Here is a 21220-nt window from a genome sequence, read left to right on the forward strand (position 1 = left end):
CCCGCCCACTCCCCGCCCTCCGCGGCGGAGGCCCCGCCCATGCCCGCCCTAGGCCCCGCCTCCAAACGCCCCTGCGGCGCCTATGGGCGCTGCCTCTGCGGCGCGGCTGGGGAGCGCGGCGAGCCGGATCCCGGATCTCCGCCAGCTGCTGGGGCTCCGGGGAAGGGCGGTGTGGCAGGTCGCAGGTACCGGGATGAGGCGCCGTCAAGAAAAGGCCGCGGGGGCCGCAGGGATGTAGCAGTCTGGGAGGCCGACCTGGCTGTTTCCTGGCGGCGCCCTCCCTGGCTTTCTGGGGGTGCGGGATATCCCACCTATGGAATTCGCTAGTTTGGTTTCCGCTGAGCGGGAGGGCGCAGGGGCCACGTGTAGCTCCACCGGATTTCTGGCCGTGGAAGAGCATTACCCAGAGCTCTGGGGCAAGGAGGCTCACTGAGCAGGTGGGAACTTGACTCAGCGCTAACTGCCTCAGGAGCCCCTTCGTGTGGAAATTACCGTTCAGACCATTCAGACTCCCTTCCTCACACCACAGACCCAGAGCAAACTTCTCAGAACCAACGCGTTAGGGAGAAGCAGCCCTGGTGAAAGATAACAAAAATTATAACAGGCTCGGAGCGCTAATTATGTACAGACATAATAACCAACCACTCTGTATACATTATCTAATACTCAGAACTGTAATTAAGTAGCTTCTTTTATTAACCCTGTTTTACAGTGAAAAACAACAGGGTGTTAACCCTGTTCACTCAGCTAGGAAGCGGTGGAATCAGATTTTGGCCCTGCTTTTAGCTTGCTTCCTGTCATTTGGAGACTGAGTGCCCTTAGCATGAAAAAAATCCCTCGTAGCCTTGTACGAGGACTCTCTAATAGTCCTGCTCGCGGGATGCCTGCAGGTAACCAAAGCGCAGGGAGCCTGGCTGGAGTTGCAGTGTCCACGACAGCAGCAAGCCAGGCTTCTGTGCCTTCCAGTGCTGAGAATCTGCTCACTGGCTGCCTCCCCCCCGGCCCTCCAGAGGAGGCGAGAATGTTGAAAAGTCTGGAGCTCTCTTTAGCCAAGGGACAATAGATGTGATGACGCTTGGACCTTGATGAAAACAAACTGCTTTGGGGAGTTTTCTAGGGATTTTTCGCATCAGGTTCAGATTTGGGCTCAACACTGGGATGCAGGGGGAACCACAGGAACTGCCTCGCTCCTCCGCCTGAGTTCTGGCAACCACCACTGGCTGCTCCCGTGCTTGGGCGCCTCGGGCAGGCTTTCTGCTTGAAGTTGGGAGCAAAGGCCACTAGACTCCCCGGAATGAAGGAACTGGGGTCTGTTTTAAGCCTCAGGACTATTTTCTCAATGCTAGATTTCTTTTATATTGTCGTATCTCTGCTTAAAAGATTTTATAGCTCCCTCTCAAAGGCAAAAATCCTCAACTAGCTTGAGTCTTCCTCTTACCATGCCCCTTGCACTTTTTAAATCCAAACAATTCCCACCCAGTCTTCACATACCTGGTCCCTGACTGGCTATCATCCACCCAGTCTTCAGATCTCAACTTTCAAGCTGACATCCCCATCTCTACCCATCTAATCTAGACGCCCCTCCTCTGTGCTCCCTTAGCACACTGTGCTTCTGTATCCTAGTACTTATCACTGTATTGTAGTTGCCTGGTTACTTGTCTCTATCCCCCACTAGGCCTTCAGCACTGTGGGCAGGGACTATGTTTTATTCACTGATGTTTCCCCAGGGCCCAACGCAGTGCCTGGCAAATAAAAGCACTCAGTAAATATTTGCTGTTAAGAGTCAATGAATGATGAAGGTCTGCACTCCCAACTCCCTCTGGATCTTATGCCCTTAACATCCACAGTTCTCTAGGTGCGAACCTGTAGGGTAGATAAAATTTTGGCTCCAGTTGTGGGTAAGGGGGATCAAAGCTTCACACTGTTTCTGAAACCCGTGACTTTAGATTCCTGGCCCCAGCTCTTCTGACTTCATAGGATTTGGGTGTTTAATTAGACTGAGTGCGCCCAGCCCACCCTCCTATAATCCCCCACAAATTGACCTCACTGGGCCTGCTTTTATGAAAGGTTTATTCCTAGTGCTAGATCCCAATCTTCCGGGGTTCTAAGCACAATTAAACCGGGTGGGTGGGTGAGAGGAGGCCCATTCAGATGCTGGCCAGAAACGGAGCTCCCCATTATTCCCACCCCTTTGGTCCCAGTCCCCTTCTGTGCAATGGCCACGCATAGAGGAGGGACAAAGGGTACTGGAGGCAACATCATTGGCCCAAAGGAGCCCGAGAAGAGCTGCCATTGGCTGACATGGCCTTTTGAGGCTCTGTCATTGGTCAGGGCGCACACCCCATGAGCTGGGGATAGGCCTGAGGAGTGATGCCATTGGCCAGGGAGTGGTTCTATCATAGCCTTTGGCTGTGGAGTGGAAGGAAAAGATCTGGGAATGGAGCCCAGTGGCCAGAAAAATGAAGGACAGAGCAGCAGCTTCTAGGCCTACAGGCCCTCTTCATACCACAGCAGTAGGGGCAAAACCTGTGTCGGATCCCAGCCAGGGAAAGGGAGCCCAAGCCAGAGGGCAAATGGCAAGGGACGTCCCATGTCCAATCTCCTCCACCATGGGGCTGCCCTTCCCAGTGTCCTTCTTGATAGCCAAGGTGGGCTGGAAGTAGCTCACTGCTCCTCTAGCCAGGAAGGCTTCTCAGCTCCTGGAGGCCGCAGCTTGATGTTGAACTGCTGTAGGGTCTGCTCCAGCTGTTTCTGGTTCCCAGCAAAGTAGGCGGACACGGCATTGTGGAACAGCAGCAGCTGCTTGTGCATCACCTTGATCTGGGGGTCCAGCAGGGTCAGCTAAGGCTCGACTCAGGTGCCCCTTTTGAGAGCTCTGAGCCTGAGCACAGAGCAGGGATATGTGAACTCTGCTCTGATGGTGATCTAGGGCTAGGGACTGAACCTCACCCAGGGAAACAAAGGAGAAAGGTCAACCTGATGGAAAACACCTGATTTGATTTTCTGGGCCTAGGGTCTAGTACCCCACCTAACAGTATACCAGTTATGTTTCTGGGAAATCCTCCAACAGAACAGAGCCAGTGACTGGAAAGAGAGAGACTTAAGAAGGCTCAGGGGTTGAGGGGCGGGGGAACATCCCACCCCTAGGCAGGCTGCATCTCCCCACCCGATAGTGAGGGAGTCGAGGGAAGTTACTGTCAGATGGGAAGGTGGTTTAGGAACAAAGGGGTGGGGTTATTAGCACCTTGTTTTCTTCCAGGAACTTGAGCTTGATGGCTACATCTCCCCGCAGCTTTTCATACTTGTCCCGATGGGCCTGGAAAGTGGCCTGGGCACTCTCAAGTCGACCACGGGTGCCTGCATCCCGGGGGCCTAGGCTGAGCTCCTCTAAGTCCGTTCGGTAAGCATCATATTCCAGCCTGGGGAGAGGGTGATAAAGGCTGGTCTCCATCCATTTTATTCACCACAAGTTCTCCTTTAATGCCCAGATTTCCACCCCTATCCACCAACTTCCCAAACCTTAAGCCCTGCCAGTCCCGCACCTGGCAGCCTCATACTGTTTCACAGTCATAAGTGTGTCTTCCATGGTCTTGGTGACCAACGTGTTGATGCTAGAGACAAAGAAGTTCACAGCCCCTAGGAGCGTCTCCCCATTCTTGCACAGAAGCTTCTGCGTCTCTGCATTGTAGCCAAATTCTTCCTGGAGGGCACAAGGGAAGGACAGGCCTTGAATAAGAGCCCCTTCCTTCCCCTCCTTCCTGGAGAGGCAGGAGTATCAAAGAGCAATTACCTCTAGCAAAGCTCTCTTAGCCAGGAAGTTAGTTTGCCCACCCTAGGGATGCCCAGGGTAGGAATGATGGGCATGGGTGTTCTCAGGTAAGTTCAAAAGACTGACATAGGGAGAGCTAGTGTGGCCTGGGGGGGGGGCTTTGATTAGGCCCAGTGCCAAAAGTATTCTCAACAATGCAGAGAAAGGTAATTGTGAGATACCTAGTATACAAATTGTACAAACCCTTAGATTGCCTTCACACGTGAGTGCTGCTAGGGGCAGGGCTGGGCCCACCCTCGAGGGGTTCTCCCTGTGGGCTGCAGGAGGGAGGGGAGTCTGAGGAGTGACTGCTTGGAATGGCCCCGGGCCCAGTCCCCCCACCCTCTTTGCTCTGGCCAAGGCACCTGAAGTTCTGGGGACTTCTGGCTGAGGTCAGCAAAGGCGTCACCTAGTGCATGCTGGGTCTGCAGCAGGCTGTAGAGATGGGCTGTCAGTGCCCGGCCCAGCTGCAGGACACTTTCATACTTGCGCTTCGTCTCACGGAGCAACTCGATCTGCAGCTCTAGTTCCAGGTCCACAGTCCGAGAGCCTCGGCCAAATCGTTCTGATAACAGTTGTTTTGTGCACTGATTGGGAGGTGGAGGAATACGTCAGAGAACCTAGACCGTGTACCCCACCAGCAAGTACCTACTCCAGCCCCCCTGCCTCCCCCAATCTCAGCCACAGAGGGGCGATTAGGATCTGGGAAAAAGTTACCCAGGGGGAGTTTTGAGAAAGGCAGAGGTGCTGAAATCCCACCTTATACGTGTTGATGCCCCATTTCTTGACGATGTCAAACTTCTCTCCAGCGATTCCCCGAGCTACCTCATCTCCAGGGCCAGCAGGAGTGGTGCTGTGAGATGGATGGCGGCCAGATCCTAAAGGACCAAGTTCTTGACACCAGCCTCTCTCAGATACAACCAGACACCTCTGTGGCCCTACCCATATTTCCTACCTAGCACCTGAGCGCATGAGGTGATTTCCCCGGAGGGGAAAGGGTAGAGTCGCTTAGACTGTCCTACTACCTGCCCTAGGAGAAATTAAGATCTTGTGCTCTGAAGTCAAACCTCAATAAATACTTAGCCTTCTTATAGTGGGGACTGGCGGGGGGCGGGGCGGGGAGGTTTGCTGGTATACAGAGGCAGAGGAAACAAAAAAATATGCTATGTTGCAAGGGGAGTCAAGGATGGTGGGTGCTGATGGGTGCTGATAATAGTAACCCTGGTTGACATTCCCACAGACAATCCTAGTCTGGGAGATTCAGATCTGCTTGTTCCTCTAAAATAAAATGCTGGGAAGCCTCACAAAGTTCCAAATTAGTCTTAAGCTCCAGAACTGGAAAACACCTGTAAACTAGAAGTCCTGTATCAGGTGGTGGCAGCAAGAGAAAGAAAAATGGCCATCTCAGGGATCAAGGGAAGAAAGCAGATGGAAAACCCTGGATGCTGGCATGGAACCGTGGAGACAGTGCACGGGGTCCATACTAGCAAGATCTCTCCACACGATTCAAGTGTTCCAGGATGTATCCTATGCTCCTCCAAACCACCTAGTCCCTTTCTCCGCTCAAATCCTCTGTCTCTGATCATTCATACCTGTGGGGATGAGTCCATCACCAGAGCCCCCATAGCCACCAGATACAATGCTGGTTTCATTGAGGTTGGGTCCTGACACCATCACCTGCTGGAGGTCCTAGAGGCCGGAGAAAGGAGGATGGGGGTACTTCAGGAACATATGGGCAGCTGAAACATTTTGGGGGTGGGGACAAGCTTAGATGGGGTAGGAGAGGAACAGGCAGGGAGAGAGGAAAGGGTGGGAGATAGGAGAGGGTGGGAGAGAGGAGAGGGTGGGAGAGAGGGAGAGAGGGAAAGAGAGCAAGCACGCACACGCGCGCACATACACACACACACGCTGGAAGTCACCGTAGAACCAAATGAAGATTTTGTAAAAACAATGAAGGGAACTAGATAACTTAGGGGAAGGCTACTGGAATGGAATGGGAGTGAGAGGCGAGGATTTATACACTGGGCTCCCAATAGACAATCAGAAGCATCAAACAGAAGCACCTGCTCCAGCCCATCATCTTCAGGGAGCTGCCCAGCTTCACCATTCCCGTGGATAGGGATCTCCATTGTGGCTGCCTTCCCTAGGATCCCGTCCGTCATGGCTAGGGAAGGGGCAGTCTCCACCCCAGCACCCTGCAAAGCCCAAAACAGGCAGTTCTGGAAACTGGCCAGCACTCCAGAAGAGGGACACCTCCCCTGCTATTTCTAAGGCTTCAGAGGTTGTCCCAGGACTTGAGTGTCCCTGGAGCTCAGCTACCACTTCTTTCCTCGGATATGTTTCTCCCCTCCAAACTGTAAATTTTTACACACGCACACCTAAGCCTCAAGTGTCTTCTCACCACCCGCAACCCCACCTTTAGTAAGCATTCATGCATTCACCCATTCAACTGATATTTAGTGAGCGCCTACCATGTGCCAGGCACTAAGGCATTGGGAATCCAGCAGTGAACAAGAGATAAAATGTCTTGGAACTTCTCCCCACGCAGGTGTGTTGACTCCCACCAGGAAACCAGCCCCTTTCTGGGGCTCAGGTGCTCACTCCGCATTCAGGCATGTTCTCCAGTGCTTGGGCTTCCACACTCCTCGGTATTCCTAACCCCCTCCCTCGGGCAGTCTCCCCCCTCCTCCATCCCAAGCAGCTCTTTCTTGAGCCCTCCCCACTAGGCCTTAGTTGAATCAATTGGTGTATGTTCCTGGTGTCTGCTAAAAGCCTCTCTTTCCCAGAATCGAGGCGATCCTTCCAAAGTCAGTTACGTCTTCCAGGTGTGAGTCCCTGCTTCCTCCCCACCCCCATACACCTGGGCATCAGGTGTGTCCTCATCCTTGCCCAAGACTCAGGGGCATCTTGCCCTAAGGACAGGTTCGTGAGTTCAACTTCCCCTCACTCAAGTAAGTCCCCCTTACCTGGGCCGGGCCGTTCTTCCCCTCAGGGCGCCAGGCCCGGACGGCGCGGGGACCTCGGGTTCCAGTTCCCGTCGCGATCCTAGCAGCAGGTCAGGGACTCGGTGGAAGTGACGTCCTCTTTGGGCAGAAGAAGCCGGCCACGTCGCAGATTATACGGGCGGAAGTGACGTACCACAAAATGGGCAGGGCGATCCTGGAACCAAGCCGTCTGTCCTTCGAGAGTGGAGAGATTACTTCCGGGGCGGTGTCGAGACGCTATAACAGAAGTGACGTATCAGCCCGGCGGCGTCATGGAGCAGCAACTGCAGCAGCAGCAGCAGCAACTGAGAAACGTGAGTGAGAGTTGAGTTGTTTCAGGGCCAGACATTTCCATAGCGAAAACCCCAAAGAGCCAGAGATTCTGCAGCGGGGGACACGGCTTGTGGTGCGCGGTCTTGGGAAACTTCGGTGGCGGGATCTTGAGTTGTAGGGTGGAGTGGAGTTCTTATACTTGAGTTTTTGGTCCTCTTCTCTCCCAGTTGCGAGACTTCCTGTTGGTCTACAATCGGATGACAGAACTCTGCTTCCAGCGCTGTGTGCCCAGCCTGCACCACCGAGCTCTGGACGCAGAGGAGGTGGGGGTCTGTGCAGTGAGATCACCCTCGAGCCCCAGAACTAACGGTGGAGTGTTTCCTCCTCTCCCCAGTTCCACTACCTCTGACCCTGCCTTTTCCGTGACCTCTCCCCTAGATTGGGAATGGGGAAGGAAAGAGCCGGCTTGAAAGGACTTTTTTGACCTCTGCTTCCACCCTGTTTTCCATCCAGGAGGCCTGCCTGCACAGTTGTGCTGGGAAGCTGATCCATTCCAACCACCGCCTCATGGCCGCTTACGTGCAGCTCATGCCTGCCCTGGTACAGCGCCGCATCGCAGACTACGAGGCCGCCTCGGCTGTGTCAGGTGTTACTGCAGAACAGCCCACAGCCTCACCACCAGGCAGCTAGCCAACCCCAGCCCCAGGAGGGAAGGTACTGAAGGACCCAGTGGACCTTGGACTTGGTGAAACCTGGACAGAGAGGTTGAGGGGTACTGTTGCTCCTTTCCTGGAGCCAATAAACCCGGTTTTTGCTGTTTGGCTTAAATGATGACTAGGGCACCTTTGTCTTGTTCCGTCATTCAGTGGATATCTGCTGGCTTCACTTTGGCAGCTGAGAATTTGCCGTCTGTGTCTAAAAGGAAAACCTCACTGTTCCAGGCATCTGATTAGAGCAGGTTTGTAGGTACAGTTCACAAGTTGATAGTGCAACAGGAAGTTGGTTGCTGCTCACATGACAGATAAAATGAAGGATCTCTCTGGCTGTCTTTGAGTCTTTCTAATTTAAATGGCCAAGTATGCATTGGTGTGTAACTGTTTTTTCCTGGTTTCTGTCTTACAAAAAGAATTCTTTTGAATCTGGGGAAAGAAGGTGATATCAGCAACAGAGGGAAGGAAAAAAAAAACAATTCCAAAAAACCCATAGGGCTTTTAGGTATTGCTTTTTAGGAAGTGAGTGGCCACAGAACACAGATAAAGCCTGTAAGAATTGGGGGTGTTCTGTAATTGCAACCATTTCCCCAGGTTAGTTTCTTAGTATTTTCTTTCTTCCTGGGATCTACACTAAAATGTTTTAATAAAGAAGAAGATGTTTATCTTCAGGGGCAGTCAAGAGTGGGGAAACTACAGTATAGTTAAATTTGAGGAAGACAAATCTAAGGGAAAAGTAGATGGTGGTGTTTATTTAAAAAAATAAAATAAAAAGAATATCTGTGGATCCTTTTTAATGCTACATTAAAGTTTTACTCATGGCTTGTATAAAATCTCATGATTTCAGCTTTCCACCCTCTATACCACATTATTTTCACTATACGCCGGTGACTTGTAATTGCAGCCTCTATGTTCTTTTCCCATTATTGCCTTCCCCCTTGTAGAGATTACTTCTGTATTCACAGCCTGAATGGCATATCACCCCACACCATTTGCTTCCCCTTCACCTCCTTTTTGTATCATTGTGTTATCTTCTATTTTTGTATCCAAGCTGCTAGAGAAAAACAGTAATATAATGAATGCCATGGGATATTTAAGGTCGCCAATCTGAGTCAAGCCCTCACTACCAGTGAGTTACCCTTTTATGGGCTCTCGGTCTTTTCTGTCTTCTGACCACCATGATAGTTATTTTATACTGTACCTGCATTGCTCTTGTCAACCCACACCACACCCTCATCCCTATCAAGTGAACATTTTTTACAGAGACTTAGAGCTTCTAGACATTGGCTCCCACAATACTTAAAAAACTCCTTTCAACCATCCACAAAGCAGATGTTTTTTCCTACCTACATTTCAGGAAGTTGAAATTCTCAAGTAGCAGAACCTATGGAAAATGTAGATCTAAACCAGATGAGGCGGCACACACCTTAATCCCAAGTATTTGGGAGGCTGAGGCAGAAGGATTACAAGTCAAAACCAGCATAGGCAATATAGTGAAGTTCCGTCTCAAAAAAATAGGGATATAGCTCTGTGCTTCTGGGAGTCAATCCCAAATAAAGTAGATCTTACTTTAAAGTCTGTATTTTTAGTTTGCTGGATGTGGTGGTGCATGCCCATAGTCCCAGCACTTAGGAGGCCAATGCATAAGAATCACTGCAAGGTCAAGGCCAGGCTGAACTACATAGCAAGATCCTGTCCCAAAAAGCCAAAAATAAATAAAGTTCATATTTTTAGTACACCAGACTGCCTCTCAGAATCATCTATTGAGCACTCGCTTTTTGTAGGTTCCGAGGTTAGCAGATTCTGTGCTTAATCTTTACAACAAAACTGCAAAAGGTATTATCCCCACTTAACGGATGAGAAGGCAAGAATCACCTATCTTATGCAGTTACTTACTGAGAAAGGGGCTCTGATATAAAGTGTTTTACAAAGGTAAAAGTTGCTGACAGGAACTTCCTTACTGAGTAGCTTCACATTTGCAATAAAATTTTCTTGAACTCAACTCCCAGAGACAGGAGAATAGAAACCTAGAAAATTGTGTTGCAGGTAGAAAAGCTCTACATCAGTATTTATATGTGTCCTTGCAATAAAGTTCCATTGTGAATTATCTGTGATTCCTCTTTGTGTTTTGTTTTGTTTTGTTTTGTTTGTTTGTTTGTTTTTGAGTCAGGATCTCACTATGTAGTTCAGCCTGGCCTTGAACTTGCTCATGTAGCCCAGGCTGACCTCAAATTCATGGTCACCTCCTGCCTCAGCCTCCCGCGTGCTGGGATTTCAGGTGTGCACCACTATGCCCGATGGGGTGTGATTCCTCTTTCAGCATCATGTAATTAGTAATGTGGAGAAAAACTGAACATGTATCTATCTGGTTCTAAAGCTTATGCTCTTTGAACTGCCAGAACTATTATCATCAATCTCATCTGTAGCTACTGTGCCTCTAGGCATGGGAAATTGAGTATGCCACAGTTTTACCCATCAGTCCTTTTCTTATATTTTCAATCTTCGAACCGGGCATAGTGGCACACACCTGTAATCCCAGCATTTGGGAGGCTGAAGCAGGAGGATTGCCACAGGTTCAAGACCAGCCTGAACTACATAGCAACACCCTGTCTCAACAAAAAAATTCAGTCTTCCATTATCTTCCATTAATTTTCAATCTCTTATGATTATTTTCCATTATTAAAAATTTTTATTAATATGTTCAATACTTCGGAGAAAAACATCCTTTCCACTCTATCATCCATGGTCTTCTGTTCTTCCTCAGTTTTGTTGTAAAGGAATAGCCATTGCTATCATGAGACTAATGTAGTTTCAAGCACAACACACAGAAATAAACTCTGACATATCCTTATCACATCACAAGCTTTGGAGATAAGAGTTGGTGTACCTCTGTGGCTTCAGTTAACTGCCCAATCTTTAGCAAAATATTCCTTTGGGGCTCTCCTTCCATGCAACTATCTCTCATTAGTTGTCCTACCAGTCTCAATTATTACTCTCTTGTTAGTTTCATCTAAATAGCTAGTCCTTGGTTTATTATCCACCTCTTGATACCTTAGTGTTACACAGACGATGTACTCAGTAACTAGGTCTCTTAGTTCTTTGACTCAGGCTCTAGTGATTTCCACAGTGTCTTAGCCCCCTACTCCCTTAGTTAAATCTTGGCTATTGCCATCACCCCAAACTACTCCGTCTTCAAAACACTATCACTTGCATCATATTCATTGGTCATATTTCTTTTCACTTTTTCTTTGTTGAACTGTTGCCTCTATTGATCTCACTGAAGTATGCAGGCTGTTGCTTCTCAGGTTTTTCCTAGCCAGTTTAAACTCCAGTGTTTTTCTTTCAAGAAACTTAATTCCCTTTTCATTTTTTTGGATCCTGCAAAATAGACATCTATGCTTCTATTTGGACAACTGAGTGGAAACCAATATTGAACAAGCATGTATCACTATGAATCCCTGGGTATCAAATTCAGATGGAGTCTTAGCTCCCATAATCCCACTGGCTTGTTCTGCTGTTTATTACTCCCTACAGGGGCCATTTCAAATTAATACTCTTGCCAGGTGTGGTGGCACACACCTGTAATCCCAGCATTCAGGAGGCTGAGGCAGGAGGATCATTGCAAATTTGAGACCAGCCTGGGCTACAAAGTGAGCTCAAGACCAGCCGGAACTGCATAGTGAGACCCTGTCTCAAAAAGACAAAAAAAAGTAATATTCTTAAGCATTCTTTCTCTTATTCTTTCTGTGGGTCACCCTGTTCATAGATGAAAACAGAAGCTATCTGTATCCTACCACTTACCTTTTTTTTGAGGGGGATGGTACCGGGAATCAAACTCAGGACCTTGCGCCTGCCAGGCAGGTGTTTGTGCCACTGAGCTATATCCCCGGCCCTTCAATCACTTACTAATCCACGTACATCTGCATCATTCTTGTCTCTTTCCCTTCTTCCTGTCTAAACAGTCCCTCTGCTCTAACGCCAGTGCCTATTCTTATACTGTGAGTCTTAGTCTTTTCCTGTTTAAGGATGTCTTACTTCCTCCTGCTTTACTAAGTTGTTTATCAGTATTTACACACGTTAACAACTCCCTTATGACAAAGAACCAGTTTACTTTATTTCCCCTCCAGTTACCACCTTTGCCGTAATCCAGCTAAGCCCTTCAAAAATAGTTCAATACTTTGGCTCTCCATTTTACAAGCCACTCTCATTTTTCTATTCTTCAACCCAGTCCATTTTGAATTATACAGCCCTTACTGTATTAAAATCGTTCTCACTAAGGTCACCTTAGTGGTGGCCTTATTTCCCCTCAATCATTAGTTAGTGTGCCTACTTCCGTGTGGCTATTTTCCCAGTGTGCCTATTTCTGTGTGGCTATTTTCTAGTTCCTCATTATTGACGCTCTTCCATTGGTGGCCTTGATTCTACTCATGGTTTTCCTATCTCTCTGACAACAGGTTCTTAGCCTCTTCAGCAAGCTTACCCTCTCCCTAGCCTGAAAACCTAAAAGATTCTCTAGGTCCTCTTTTCTCTCTAGGTCCTTTTTTCTCTCCATCTAACTTTTCTAGGATGGTTTCACCCCTACTCTGAGGTTTAGCTACTAATGACTCAGATTTACCTTTGTACAGATAAGTTAATATCTGATAGCGCTCATCCTCAGCAATTCATTTTATATCATTTTAGTTTTCACTTTGCTTTGTGATACTGGGGATTGAATTTAGGGCCCTCATATGGAGCCACAGTCCCAGCTTTTTTTTTTTTTTTTTTGGAGACAGAGTTTCACTAAGCCACTAAATTGCCTGGTCTGGGCTCCAACTTGCAATTGTCCTGCCTCAGTCTACCAGAGTGGTGGGATTACAGGTGTATGGCCACCACACCTGGCTTCACTCACTTTCTAAGTCCTATGCTTACATACTGAATCTTTTCTCTCCATCTCTATTATCATTGCCTGAAACTTTTATCAGTTCTTTTTCTTTTTAAAGACAGCATTTCACTATGTGGTTCAGAGTGGCTTTGAATTTACTATGTAATCCAGTCTGGCCTCAAACTTGTGGCAATCCTCCTGCTTCAGTCCCCCAAGTCCTAGGATTACAAGTGTGCACCATCATGCCTGCCCCTTAGCAGTTCTTACACAGTTTACAGCAACGTCTCCCAACAGCTTTTCATCTTGAGCCTGGACCTCTTTGGATTAGTTGGGATTTAGCTCAAGTTACATATAACAAAGATGCAAATATTAGACCCAAACTTTTTATTTCTTTCAAGTAAAAGTTTAGTCCAAAGCAGAATTCTTCACAGCTTTCTGATGTTGTAGATGGAGTGTGATCCTCATCCTTTGACCCAAGATGGCATTTTCTTTGTCAAATAAGCAAGGAATGGGATAAGGATTTGTGGGGAAGGCCATGCACTCCTCTCTTTCAGGAGGATATTGGAAGTTGATCACAAACTTGTCATATGGCCAGACTTTGTCACAAGAGAGACGGGAAATGTAATCTATACTCATCAGTCATTTACCTAGCGAAAGATCTGGGAGTCTGTTTCTAATGAAGAAGAGGACAGCAGTTATTAGGAGATGCCTACCAATTCATTTCCTATACTCGCCAGAAATGATTCTTGTAAAAGATAATAATCATGATCCTCATCTACTTGGCTCCTGTGACGTTCAGACTTCTTAGTGTCACAACTGAGGCTTTTCCTAATCAGGTCCCTGGTGACCTATCTGGGTTCACCTTAACCTTCTTTTCTCAGATTTTTTCCCTATTTTTATCAGTTCTTATCACCAAGGTACTGATTTTGAAGCTGAGATCCAAAGGAAAAATTAGAATTGTTTGGACAAAAGATAAAGAGGAGGACCGCCTTCCTTTCTTCATGCTTTTGTTTAGATGTCACTTTTTTTTTTTTTTTTTTGCAGTAATGTGTATTGAACCCAGGGAACACTAAGACAAGGTTTTACTAATTTTCCCAGGCTGACCTTGAGTTTGTGATCCTCCTGTGTGAGCCTTCCAAAGTGCTGGGTTACAGGCATGTGCCACTATTATACACAGCTAAGTTAGGTAGAACTATTATAGGCAGTCAGAGAGGGCTAGGCCCTTGAAGTTAGTGCAGAGGATGAGAACACATTACAACCGTGGCCAGAGGTGCATCTGTTGGAGCCCAGGCCTCAAAACAAAGATGGAATGACCAGGCCTATGTATCTCCTCAGGGATAAGATAAATGGTATCATCCAATCTAATAAAGTCTAGATAAACATCACTCACCCCAGTGGGTGACCAGGACCCCCTGATCCATCCCTTCTTAAAAAAGGTCTTTGTTCTTGCCATGTACACTTGCTATGTGACCTGCCCATTGGATCAATACTACCTAAGTGGCTATACTTGTAATTTTTATTAGTTAATCATGGTTTTGACCTATGTTGTACCTAACTCATGATTTTGCTCTATAAAACTTCCTTTGAGAAGTGAGTTCCTAGGCAACCAACTTTTGGGTCCACTTCTGTCTCTCAGGAGCTATCTCATTCAATAAACTTTTCCCTACCCTTAACCTTTGTTGTTCCTTAGAATTCATTCTTAGATTTTAGGGAACATAAACTTGGCATATCTAACATCTAGCAATTTGGAAGTTATATTTATTTTCCATATATCATCACCATGCCCAGCTGAAAAAAATTTTTGTGTGTGTTTTTAAAAAAAGTTTATTGGTACATTTTAGATATACATAATGATAACATTCATCATATGGAATTTGTACCTGTACATAATCTATCTTGCTTCTTCTTTTATACCCATTCCCCTCCCTTCCCTTCAGCCCCTCTTCCCCTCCTTATTTACAAAAGCTTTGTTTCCATTGTTTGCTTCTATTCTTTTCTTCTTGTCCTTTCTTTCTTTTCCCTCTTCCCCCTTGTTCTCCTGATTTTAACATTTTCTTCCCATTTCCCAATATCTATTATACTTTTTGGTCCTTATTTTTTTAAATTAAATATTGGTACATTTCAGGTACACATAATGATCACATTCATCATAGGGAATTTGTACCTGTACATGATATACCTTGATTCATTTTTTCCCCATTTGCCTACCCTCTCTTCAACCCCTCTTCCCCTGCTTATTTATGAAAGCTTTGTTCCCATTTTTTCCTTTTCATTTTTTAATTTTTTCTCCCTTCCTGGTTCCTCCTTCCCACTTGAACATTTTCTTCTTATTTCATAATATCTATTATACATTTTGGTCTTTTTTTTTCTGTCTTTTTGGACAGGGTCTCACTATGCAGTTCAGGCTGGCATTGAGCTCACTGTGTAGCCCAGGCTGGTCTCAAACTCGAAATGATCCTCCTGCCTCAGCCTCTCGAGTGCTGGGATTACAGGTGTGTGCCACCACACCCAGCTTTACATTTTGGTCTTTATTTACACTTCTGGTTTCTCACATCAGAAACAATGTATTTACATATATATCTGATTTTTTTCACTTAAAGAGTATGCTCTCGGGGCTGGGGATTTAGCTCAGCGGCACAGTGCCTGCCTGGCAAGCATGACGTCGTGAGTTCGATTCCCGGTACCGGAAAAAAACAAAAACAAAAACAAAACAAAGAGTATGCTCTCAAGTTGCATCCATTTATCTAGAAATGGCTCAAGTTTATTCTTTATGGCTGAGTAGTACTCCATTGTATAAAAAATTACATCTTCATCCATTCATTGGTTGGTGGGCATTTGGGATGTTTCCAAGATTTGTTACAAGCTGTGCCACTATAATTCATACATACCTAGGAATCTGTCCATTTCTTCTGTGTCTTCCATCTTATTAGAATGCAGGTTTTTCAAGTAGGTATTGACAGTCTTCTGGATTTCTGCATGATCTGGTATGATTTCACCCTTTTCTTCCTAATTGCATGGATTTAAGTCTTTTCTTTCCTTTTTTGGATAAGATTGGCTAAGGGTTTGTCAACTTTACTCTTTCAAGGAACCAACTCTTCAATTCATTGATTCTTTTTATTGTTTTCTTATTACATTGGCATTATCATTTAATTGTAGAAACTGTCTCATTTCTTTAATTTCATCTGTGACCCACTGGTTTTTCAGGAGGGTGTTATTTAATTTCCACATGTTTATGAAGTTCTTGATTTCCAGTTTCATTGTATTGTCTGATAATATGCAAGGGATAATTTCAATTCCTTTGCATTTACTTAAGCATGTTCTATGAGCTAGTATGTGATCTATTTTGAAGAATGTCTCATGCACAGCTGAGTAGAATGTGTATTCTGATATTGCAGGATGGAACACTCTGTAGACATCTACTAAGTCCGTTTGTTCAAAAGTTTGGTTTAGTTGTGATATTTCTTTGTCGATTCTTTTGTCTATTGATCTATTTGTGATAGTGGGTTATTGAAGTCCCCCATTATGATTGTATTAGGGCTTATTTTGTTTTTCATGTCTGTTATTATTTCTTTTCTATAATTTGGTGCACTAGTGTTTGGTGCATGTATAGTTATGATTGGTATCCCTTCTTCCTAAAATATTCCTCAGGTTTTTTTGTTTTTTGTTTTTGTTTTGTTTTTTTTTCTTCCTCGGGTATTTTTTTGTCATGGAAGTATCTTATTTCTCCGTCAATTTTGAAAGATAATTTTGTGGGGTACCTCAATCTGGGTTAAAGGTTGTTTTCTTTTAGGGCTTGAAATACCTCACTCTAAGCTCTCTTTGATTAGAGGGTTTGTGTTGAGAAATCTGCTGTGATTCTGATTGACTTTTCTTTGTAGGTGACTTGTTTCTTTCCTCTAACAACTTTTAATATTCTGTTCTTGTGCTGAATTTCTGGAATCTTGACTATTACTATATGCCTTGGTGTAGAAGGAAAAAAGTCCACTTCAAGCTTTGTCTCCTCTGTCACTCATAGAGAAGTTGGGCAGAGTCCAGATCCATGTTGGTTAATCCATGGATTGTTAGTGGGGTAGTGCATAATCCCAGCAGGCCTGCACCTTTATTTTTGTTTATTTATTTATTTATTTATTTATTTAAAAACTGAGACCAGATGGCCTGCACCTTTAGTTCCACTAAAGTTCAAGGTGATTTCTGACTGTGAGGCTGGAATCCAATTTGTTCAGTCTGAAACACTCCTTGTGCTTCCTGCTGGTTTGAACTTGGTTTCATTACCTCCTGCTGACTTGAACTTGGTTCCACCTCACCCTGACACTGGGAGCCACTAGATAGAACCAGCAGTTGCTCTGAGTCTCAAGCTCAGTTGACCCCTCTCCAAGATGGCTCCCAGCCAGTCACCTTCTCCTGGAGGACATCTGGACCCAAATAACTCAGCAGCTGCTGCTGTGTCCACTGTGTCCACGGCTCCATTCCCTTGATGTGTTTCTCTCTGGAGGCCTCTGGGGTTGCTAGTAGTCACTGTGCCTGCAGGTTCAGGCCACCCTTCCCACATAGTGAGTCAGGGCTCAGGGACAAAGCACCACATGCCACCTCCTTCCTTTTCATTGAAGTCTCTCTTCATTCTCCCCATGGGCTTCAGTTCTCACTTCAGATCCTTACTAGGTCCAAGGGACCCACTTCCCTCCTTCCTCTCTTCCTCACATTGCTATATTCCAGCATCTGGACACAAAGTCTCAGAAAGGCTGTTTCTCTGCTTGTTCACTACTCCACCATCCTCCTGGAAGTCTCTGAAAATTCTTTTTTTTTTTTAAATTCTCTTTAAATAGCTTATGTGATGCTTAGTTTTGTGTGTAAACTTGGCAAGTTATATATAATGTTTATTATTTGTTATTTGTTATTGTTATTATTTAATAGCTTATCTAGATCTTATTATGAAAGCATTTTGTACTTTCATGAGGCAAACATTTACAAGTAATTCACCTTTAAGAAAGATTACCCTTTTAAAAAAAATTTAATAATAAAAGGAGGAAAACATTAACAGACAGACAACATTTTACAAAATAGCAAAAGAACAGTACAGACAATACAGAGTTACAAACAAAATGGTAGGGAATTAACAATGCTTGTTGTATTACATACTAATGTCTTCAAAGTGGTTTCTCATGAAAACAGATATAGACATGCAATACTAATCAACCAAGGACTCATTGACAGTTTCAAGAAAGATTACCCTTGATAATGCCTCATCCAATCAGTTGAGGCTTTAAGAGCAAAACTGAGGTTTCCTAGAAAAGAAAATATTCTGCCTCAGGCCTGTAATATTAATTTTCCATCCCTTTATGAGTAAACTAGGTAGAGAAAGATTATTCCTCAGCATAATACAGACTATATATGACACTCAGCTAACATCATACTAAACTGAGGAAAAACTGAAAGCATTTTGTCTAAGGTAAGAAGCAAGAAAAGAGTGTCCACTAACCACTCTTATGGTACTCTAATTCCTAGCTAGAGCAATCAAGCAAGAGAAAGAAATAAGGCGCATACAAATAGAAAAGAAAGAAATCAAACTCTCCCTATTTGCAGATGATATTCTATAGAATATAGAAAATTGTAAAGACTATTAGAGCTGATAAATTGATAAAGTGGCAAAATACAAAATCAAACATATAAAATTCTGTAGCTTTTCTGTACACCAATAGTGAATTCACTGAAAAAAATTAAGAAAACCATCCCACCTACAATAGTCACTTAAAAACATATTTTTTAAAAGGAAGTATCTAAGAACAAACTTATTTAAAAGGGCAAAAGACCTAAAAGAAAAAGTATAAAACACTGAAGAAAGAAACTGAGACAGTAAAGCCGGATGTGATGATACATACCTGTGACCCCAGCACTCTGGGAGGCTGAGGCAGGGGGATTGTAAATTGGAGCCCAGTCTGGGAAACTTAGTAACTTACAGCAAGAGACCTTGTCTCAAAATAAAAAATAAAGTGCTGGGGAAGTAACTCAGTGCAAAGTCCCTGGGTTCAACCCCCAGTACCAAGAAAACAGGAAAAACACTAAAAAGTGGAAAGACTTCCCATGTTCAAGGATTAGGAGAATTAATATTGTTAAAGTGGGCATGCTGCACAAAATACAGATTTAGTGCAGCCCTCATCAAAATATCCGTGAAATTTTCACAGAACTGGAAAAAATAATCCTAAGGTTCATTTGAAGACACAAAAGACTCAGAATAGCCAAAGCAATCCTGGGCAAAAAGAGTAATGCTGGAGTCACCACAATACCTGATTTCAAAACATACTTTAGAGCTATAGTAACAAAAACAGCATTGTACTGGCATAAAAACAGAGCCATAAATGATGGAAAGAATAGAAGACCCAGAAATAAATTCGTATATCTCAGCCAAGTGAGTCTCAACAAAGAAGCCAAAAACATCCATTGGAGAGAGGACAGCCTCTTTAACAATTGGTGCTAGGAAAACTGGGTATTTGCATGCAGAAGGCTAAGCCCTGTGTCTCACTCTACAAAAATCAACTGAAAATGGATCAAAGACCTTAATGGAAGACTTGAAACTTTGGATCTGTGTGTGTGAGATATGGTCTCTGTAATTCAGACTGGCCTTGAACTCACAGCAGTCCTCTGGCCTCACCCTCCTGAGCGCTGGTATTACAAGTGTGCACCACTACACCTGGCAAGACCTGAAACAATCTATTAGAACAAAACATGGAGGAAATACTTCAAGATATCGGCACATGCAGTGATTTCCTAAATAGGACTCCAAAAGTCAGGGAGAGAAAAGGAAATATTGACAAAAATGAGTACTTCAAATTAAAAAGCTGCACTGCAAAGGGAACAATCAACAGAATGAAGAGAAAACTTACAGTCAGAGAAAATCTTTGCCATCTCTTCATCTTACAGAGAATTAAGATCGAGAATATGTAAAGAACTAAAAAAAAGTGACCAAAAGACCCAAATAAGCCACAATAAATGAGAAATGATCTGAATACATAGTTCATAATAAAGGAAGTACATGACCAATAAGTATATGAAAAATGCTCAATATATTTATCAGGGAAATACAAATAAAATTATATGGTGATTCCATGTGATCCCAGTTAGAATGGCTATTATAAAAACAAAACCAAAAAATTACAAATGCTGGTAAGGTTGTATAGAAAAAAGAACCCTTATACGCTTTTGGTGGGAATGTAAATTAAAATGGCTCTATGGAAAACAGTATGGAGGACCCTCAAAACACTAAAAATAGAACTACCCTGTGAGATATATCTATAGAGATATATATAGATATCTCTACATATAGATATATCTCTACAGATATATCTATAGGGATATATATATATATATACCCTTGATATATATCTATAGGAAATGAAATCAGCATAAAAAAGACACCTGCATATCCATATTTATTGTAGCACTATTCTAGCTATGATATAGAATCAACCTAAGTACCCATCAACAGATATGACTGGATAAAGAAATGCTGTATGTACACACAAGGGAGTAACATTCAGCCATAAAAAGAATAAAGTCCTCTCTTTTGCAGAAAAGTGGATGGGACTAGAAGACATGAAATAAGCCAAACTCGGAAAAACAAGCACTCAGGATGTTCTATTTTGTGTTTGTGCTGAGGGTTGAACCGAAAACCTTGCACCTGGAAAGCAAGCGCTCCACCGCTGAGCTACATTCCAGTCCCCAGACTCAGGGACAAGTATCATGTTTTCTCTTTTATGTGAAGGCTAAATGACAAAAGCAACAAAGATGTCCTGAAAGTAGAAAGGGGCCTGTTAGGGTCTGGAAAGAAGGTGGGGGGAGGTGGGAAGGGGAAATAGGGGCGGGGAGGAGAAGGAAGGGAAGACATGATCAAAGCTTGATCTGTGCATGTATGGAAATGTAGCAGTGAAACCCATTAATTTGTATAACTAATGTGTATTAATGTAATAAAGCAGATGGAACATTGGGAATATCCTGGAGTTATTAGACATTTTTCACTTTGATTCTTTCCAGTAGGGCCTGCAAAAGGAGGCCTGTACATAAAGAGACATATAATTGTAAAAAATGAAACAAAACTGCAGCATTAACTTCTGCTTGAGTTTCCAGCACGCTGGCTGTTCAGCAGATTTTAAAATCACCAGCTCCCATGTACGTGTAAGCCAGTTCTGGAAAATCAGTCTCCCTCTATGTAGTTACAAGTGTGCATACAACTTGTTTCTCAAGAGAACCGATAGACCCAGCATTTTCTTTTCCTAATGGGAGGCGAGGTCATCATGTGAGACTAAAGCAGAAGAAAAGGAGAGATGAGAGAGTGCAGATGGTTTGAAATATCCTTTGCACAGTATGAAAGAGTGAAGTGACGAAGGAAACAGGTTTTTTGCCAGTGTGAGGTTACTGAACAGCATTCCCTTGCGTCCTTGTCCAGAAAGCTGTTGTTCTTTGTTTTTAGTTTTAAGCTTCTGTTGTTTTAAAGCTTAAACTCTATGTCCTCATGTGACTTGGAGACTCTTCCTTGCCCTTCCTAGGCAGGACTGTCTATGCCCTTATTCACGCCCTTACTGAACTCTATTAT

General features: G+C 44.4%; 2 protein-coding genes across 4 annotated transcripts; one reads left to right on the forward strand and one right to left on the reverse strand.

Annotated features, from left to right (window-relative positions):
- Window positions 1–2052: 2052 nt before the first annotated feature.
- On the reverse strand, window positions 2053–6891 carry Arfip2 (ADP-ribosylation factor interacting protein 2). 3 transcript variants are annotated; one of them, XM_005380149.2, is made up of 8 exons: window positions 6775–6891; window positions 5872–6003; window positions 5401–5497; window positions 4568–4686; window positions 4174–4395; window positions 3543–3700; window positions 3245–3419; window positions 2053–2820 (listed from the first exon to the last, which is right to left on the reverse strand). In XM_005380149.2, the coding sequence occupies exons 2-8, from the start codon at window positions 5968–5970 to the stop codon at window positions 2665–2667; spliced, it is 1026 nt and encodes a 341-aa protein (XP_005380206.1). In that variant the 5' UTR covers window positions 5971–6003; window positions 6775–6891; the 3' UTR covers window positions 2053–2664. The 3 variants fall into 3 exon arrangements, with proteins under 3 accessions (XP_005380206.1, XP_005380208.1, XP_013367285.1); XM_005380151.2 differs by lacking the exon at window positions 5872–6003; XM_013511831.1 differs by lacking the exons at window positions 4568–4686; window positions 5872–6003; window positions 6775–6891 and having other exon boundaries at window positions 5401–5460.
- A 103-nt stretch (window positions 6892–6994) lies between these two features.
- On the forward strand, window positions 6995–9889 carry Timm10b (translocase of inner mitochondrial membrane 10 homolog B (yeast)). The gene is made up of 3 exons (XM_005380148.2): window positions 6995–7106; window positions 7293–7388; window positions 7579–9889. Exons 1-3 carry the CDS (start codon window positions 7065–7067, stop codon window positions 7753–7755), a joined length of 315 nt encoding a protein of 104 aa, XP_005380205.1. The 5' UTR covers window positions 6995–7064; the 3' UTR covers window positions 7756–9889.
- The last annotated feature ends 11331 nt before the right edge of the window (window positions 9890–21220 follow it).

This window comes from Chinchilla lanigera, unplaced genomic scaffold, assembly GCF_000276665.1.
Source record: "Chinchilla lanigera isolate Chin_1 unplaced genomic scaffold, ChiLan1.0 scaffold00013, whole genome shotgun sequence".
Classification (NCBI taxonomy): Eukaryota; Metazoa; Chordata; class Mammalia; order Rodentia; family Chinchillidae; genus Chinchilla; species Chinchilla lanigera.

What these genes read in the sequence shown, in the direction of transcription:
- Timm10b (XM_005380148.2), top strand. Translation starts at nt 7,065, where the DNA reads ATGGAGCAGCAACTGCAGCAGCAGCAGCAGCAACTGAGAAAC. An exon ending in AGCAGCAGCAACTGAGAAAC is followed by an intron (nt 7,107 to 7,292) that starts GTGAGTGAGAGT and finishes CTTCTCTCCCAG; the next exon opens with TTGCGAGACTTCCTGTTGGT. An exon ending in GAGCTCTGGACGCAGAGGAG is followed by an intron (nt 7,389 to 7,578) that starts GTGGGGGTCTGT and finishes TTTTCCATCCAG; the next exon opens with GAGGCCTGCCTGCACAGTTG.
- Arfip2 (XM_005380149.2), bottom strand. Translation starts at nt 5,970, where the DNA reads ATGACGGACGGGATCCTAGGGAAGGCAGCCACAATGGAGATCCCTATC. An exon ending in TGATGGACTCATCCCCACAG is followed by an intron (nt 4,687 to 5,400) that starts GTATGAATGATC and finishes TTGGTCCTTTAG; the next exon opens with GATCTGGCCGCCATCCATCT. An exon ending in AGTTCCTGGAAGAAAACAAG is followed by an intron (nt 2,821 to 3,244) that starts GTGCTAATAACC and finishes CTGGACCCCCAG; the next exon opens with ATCAAGGTGATGCACAAGCA.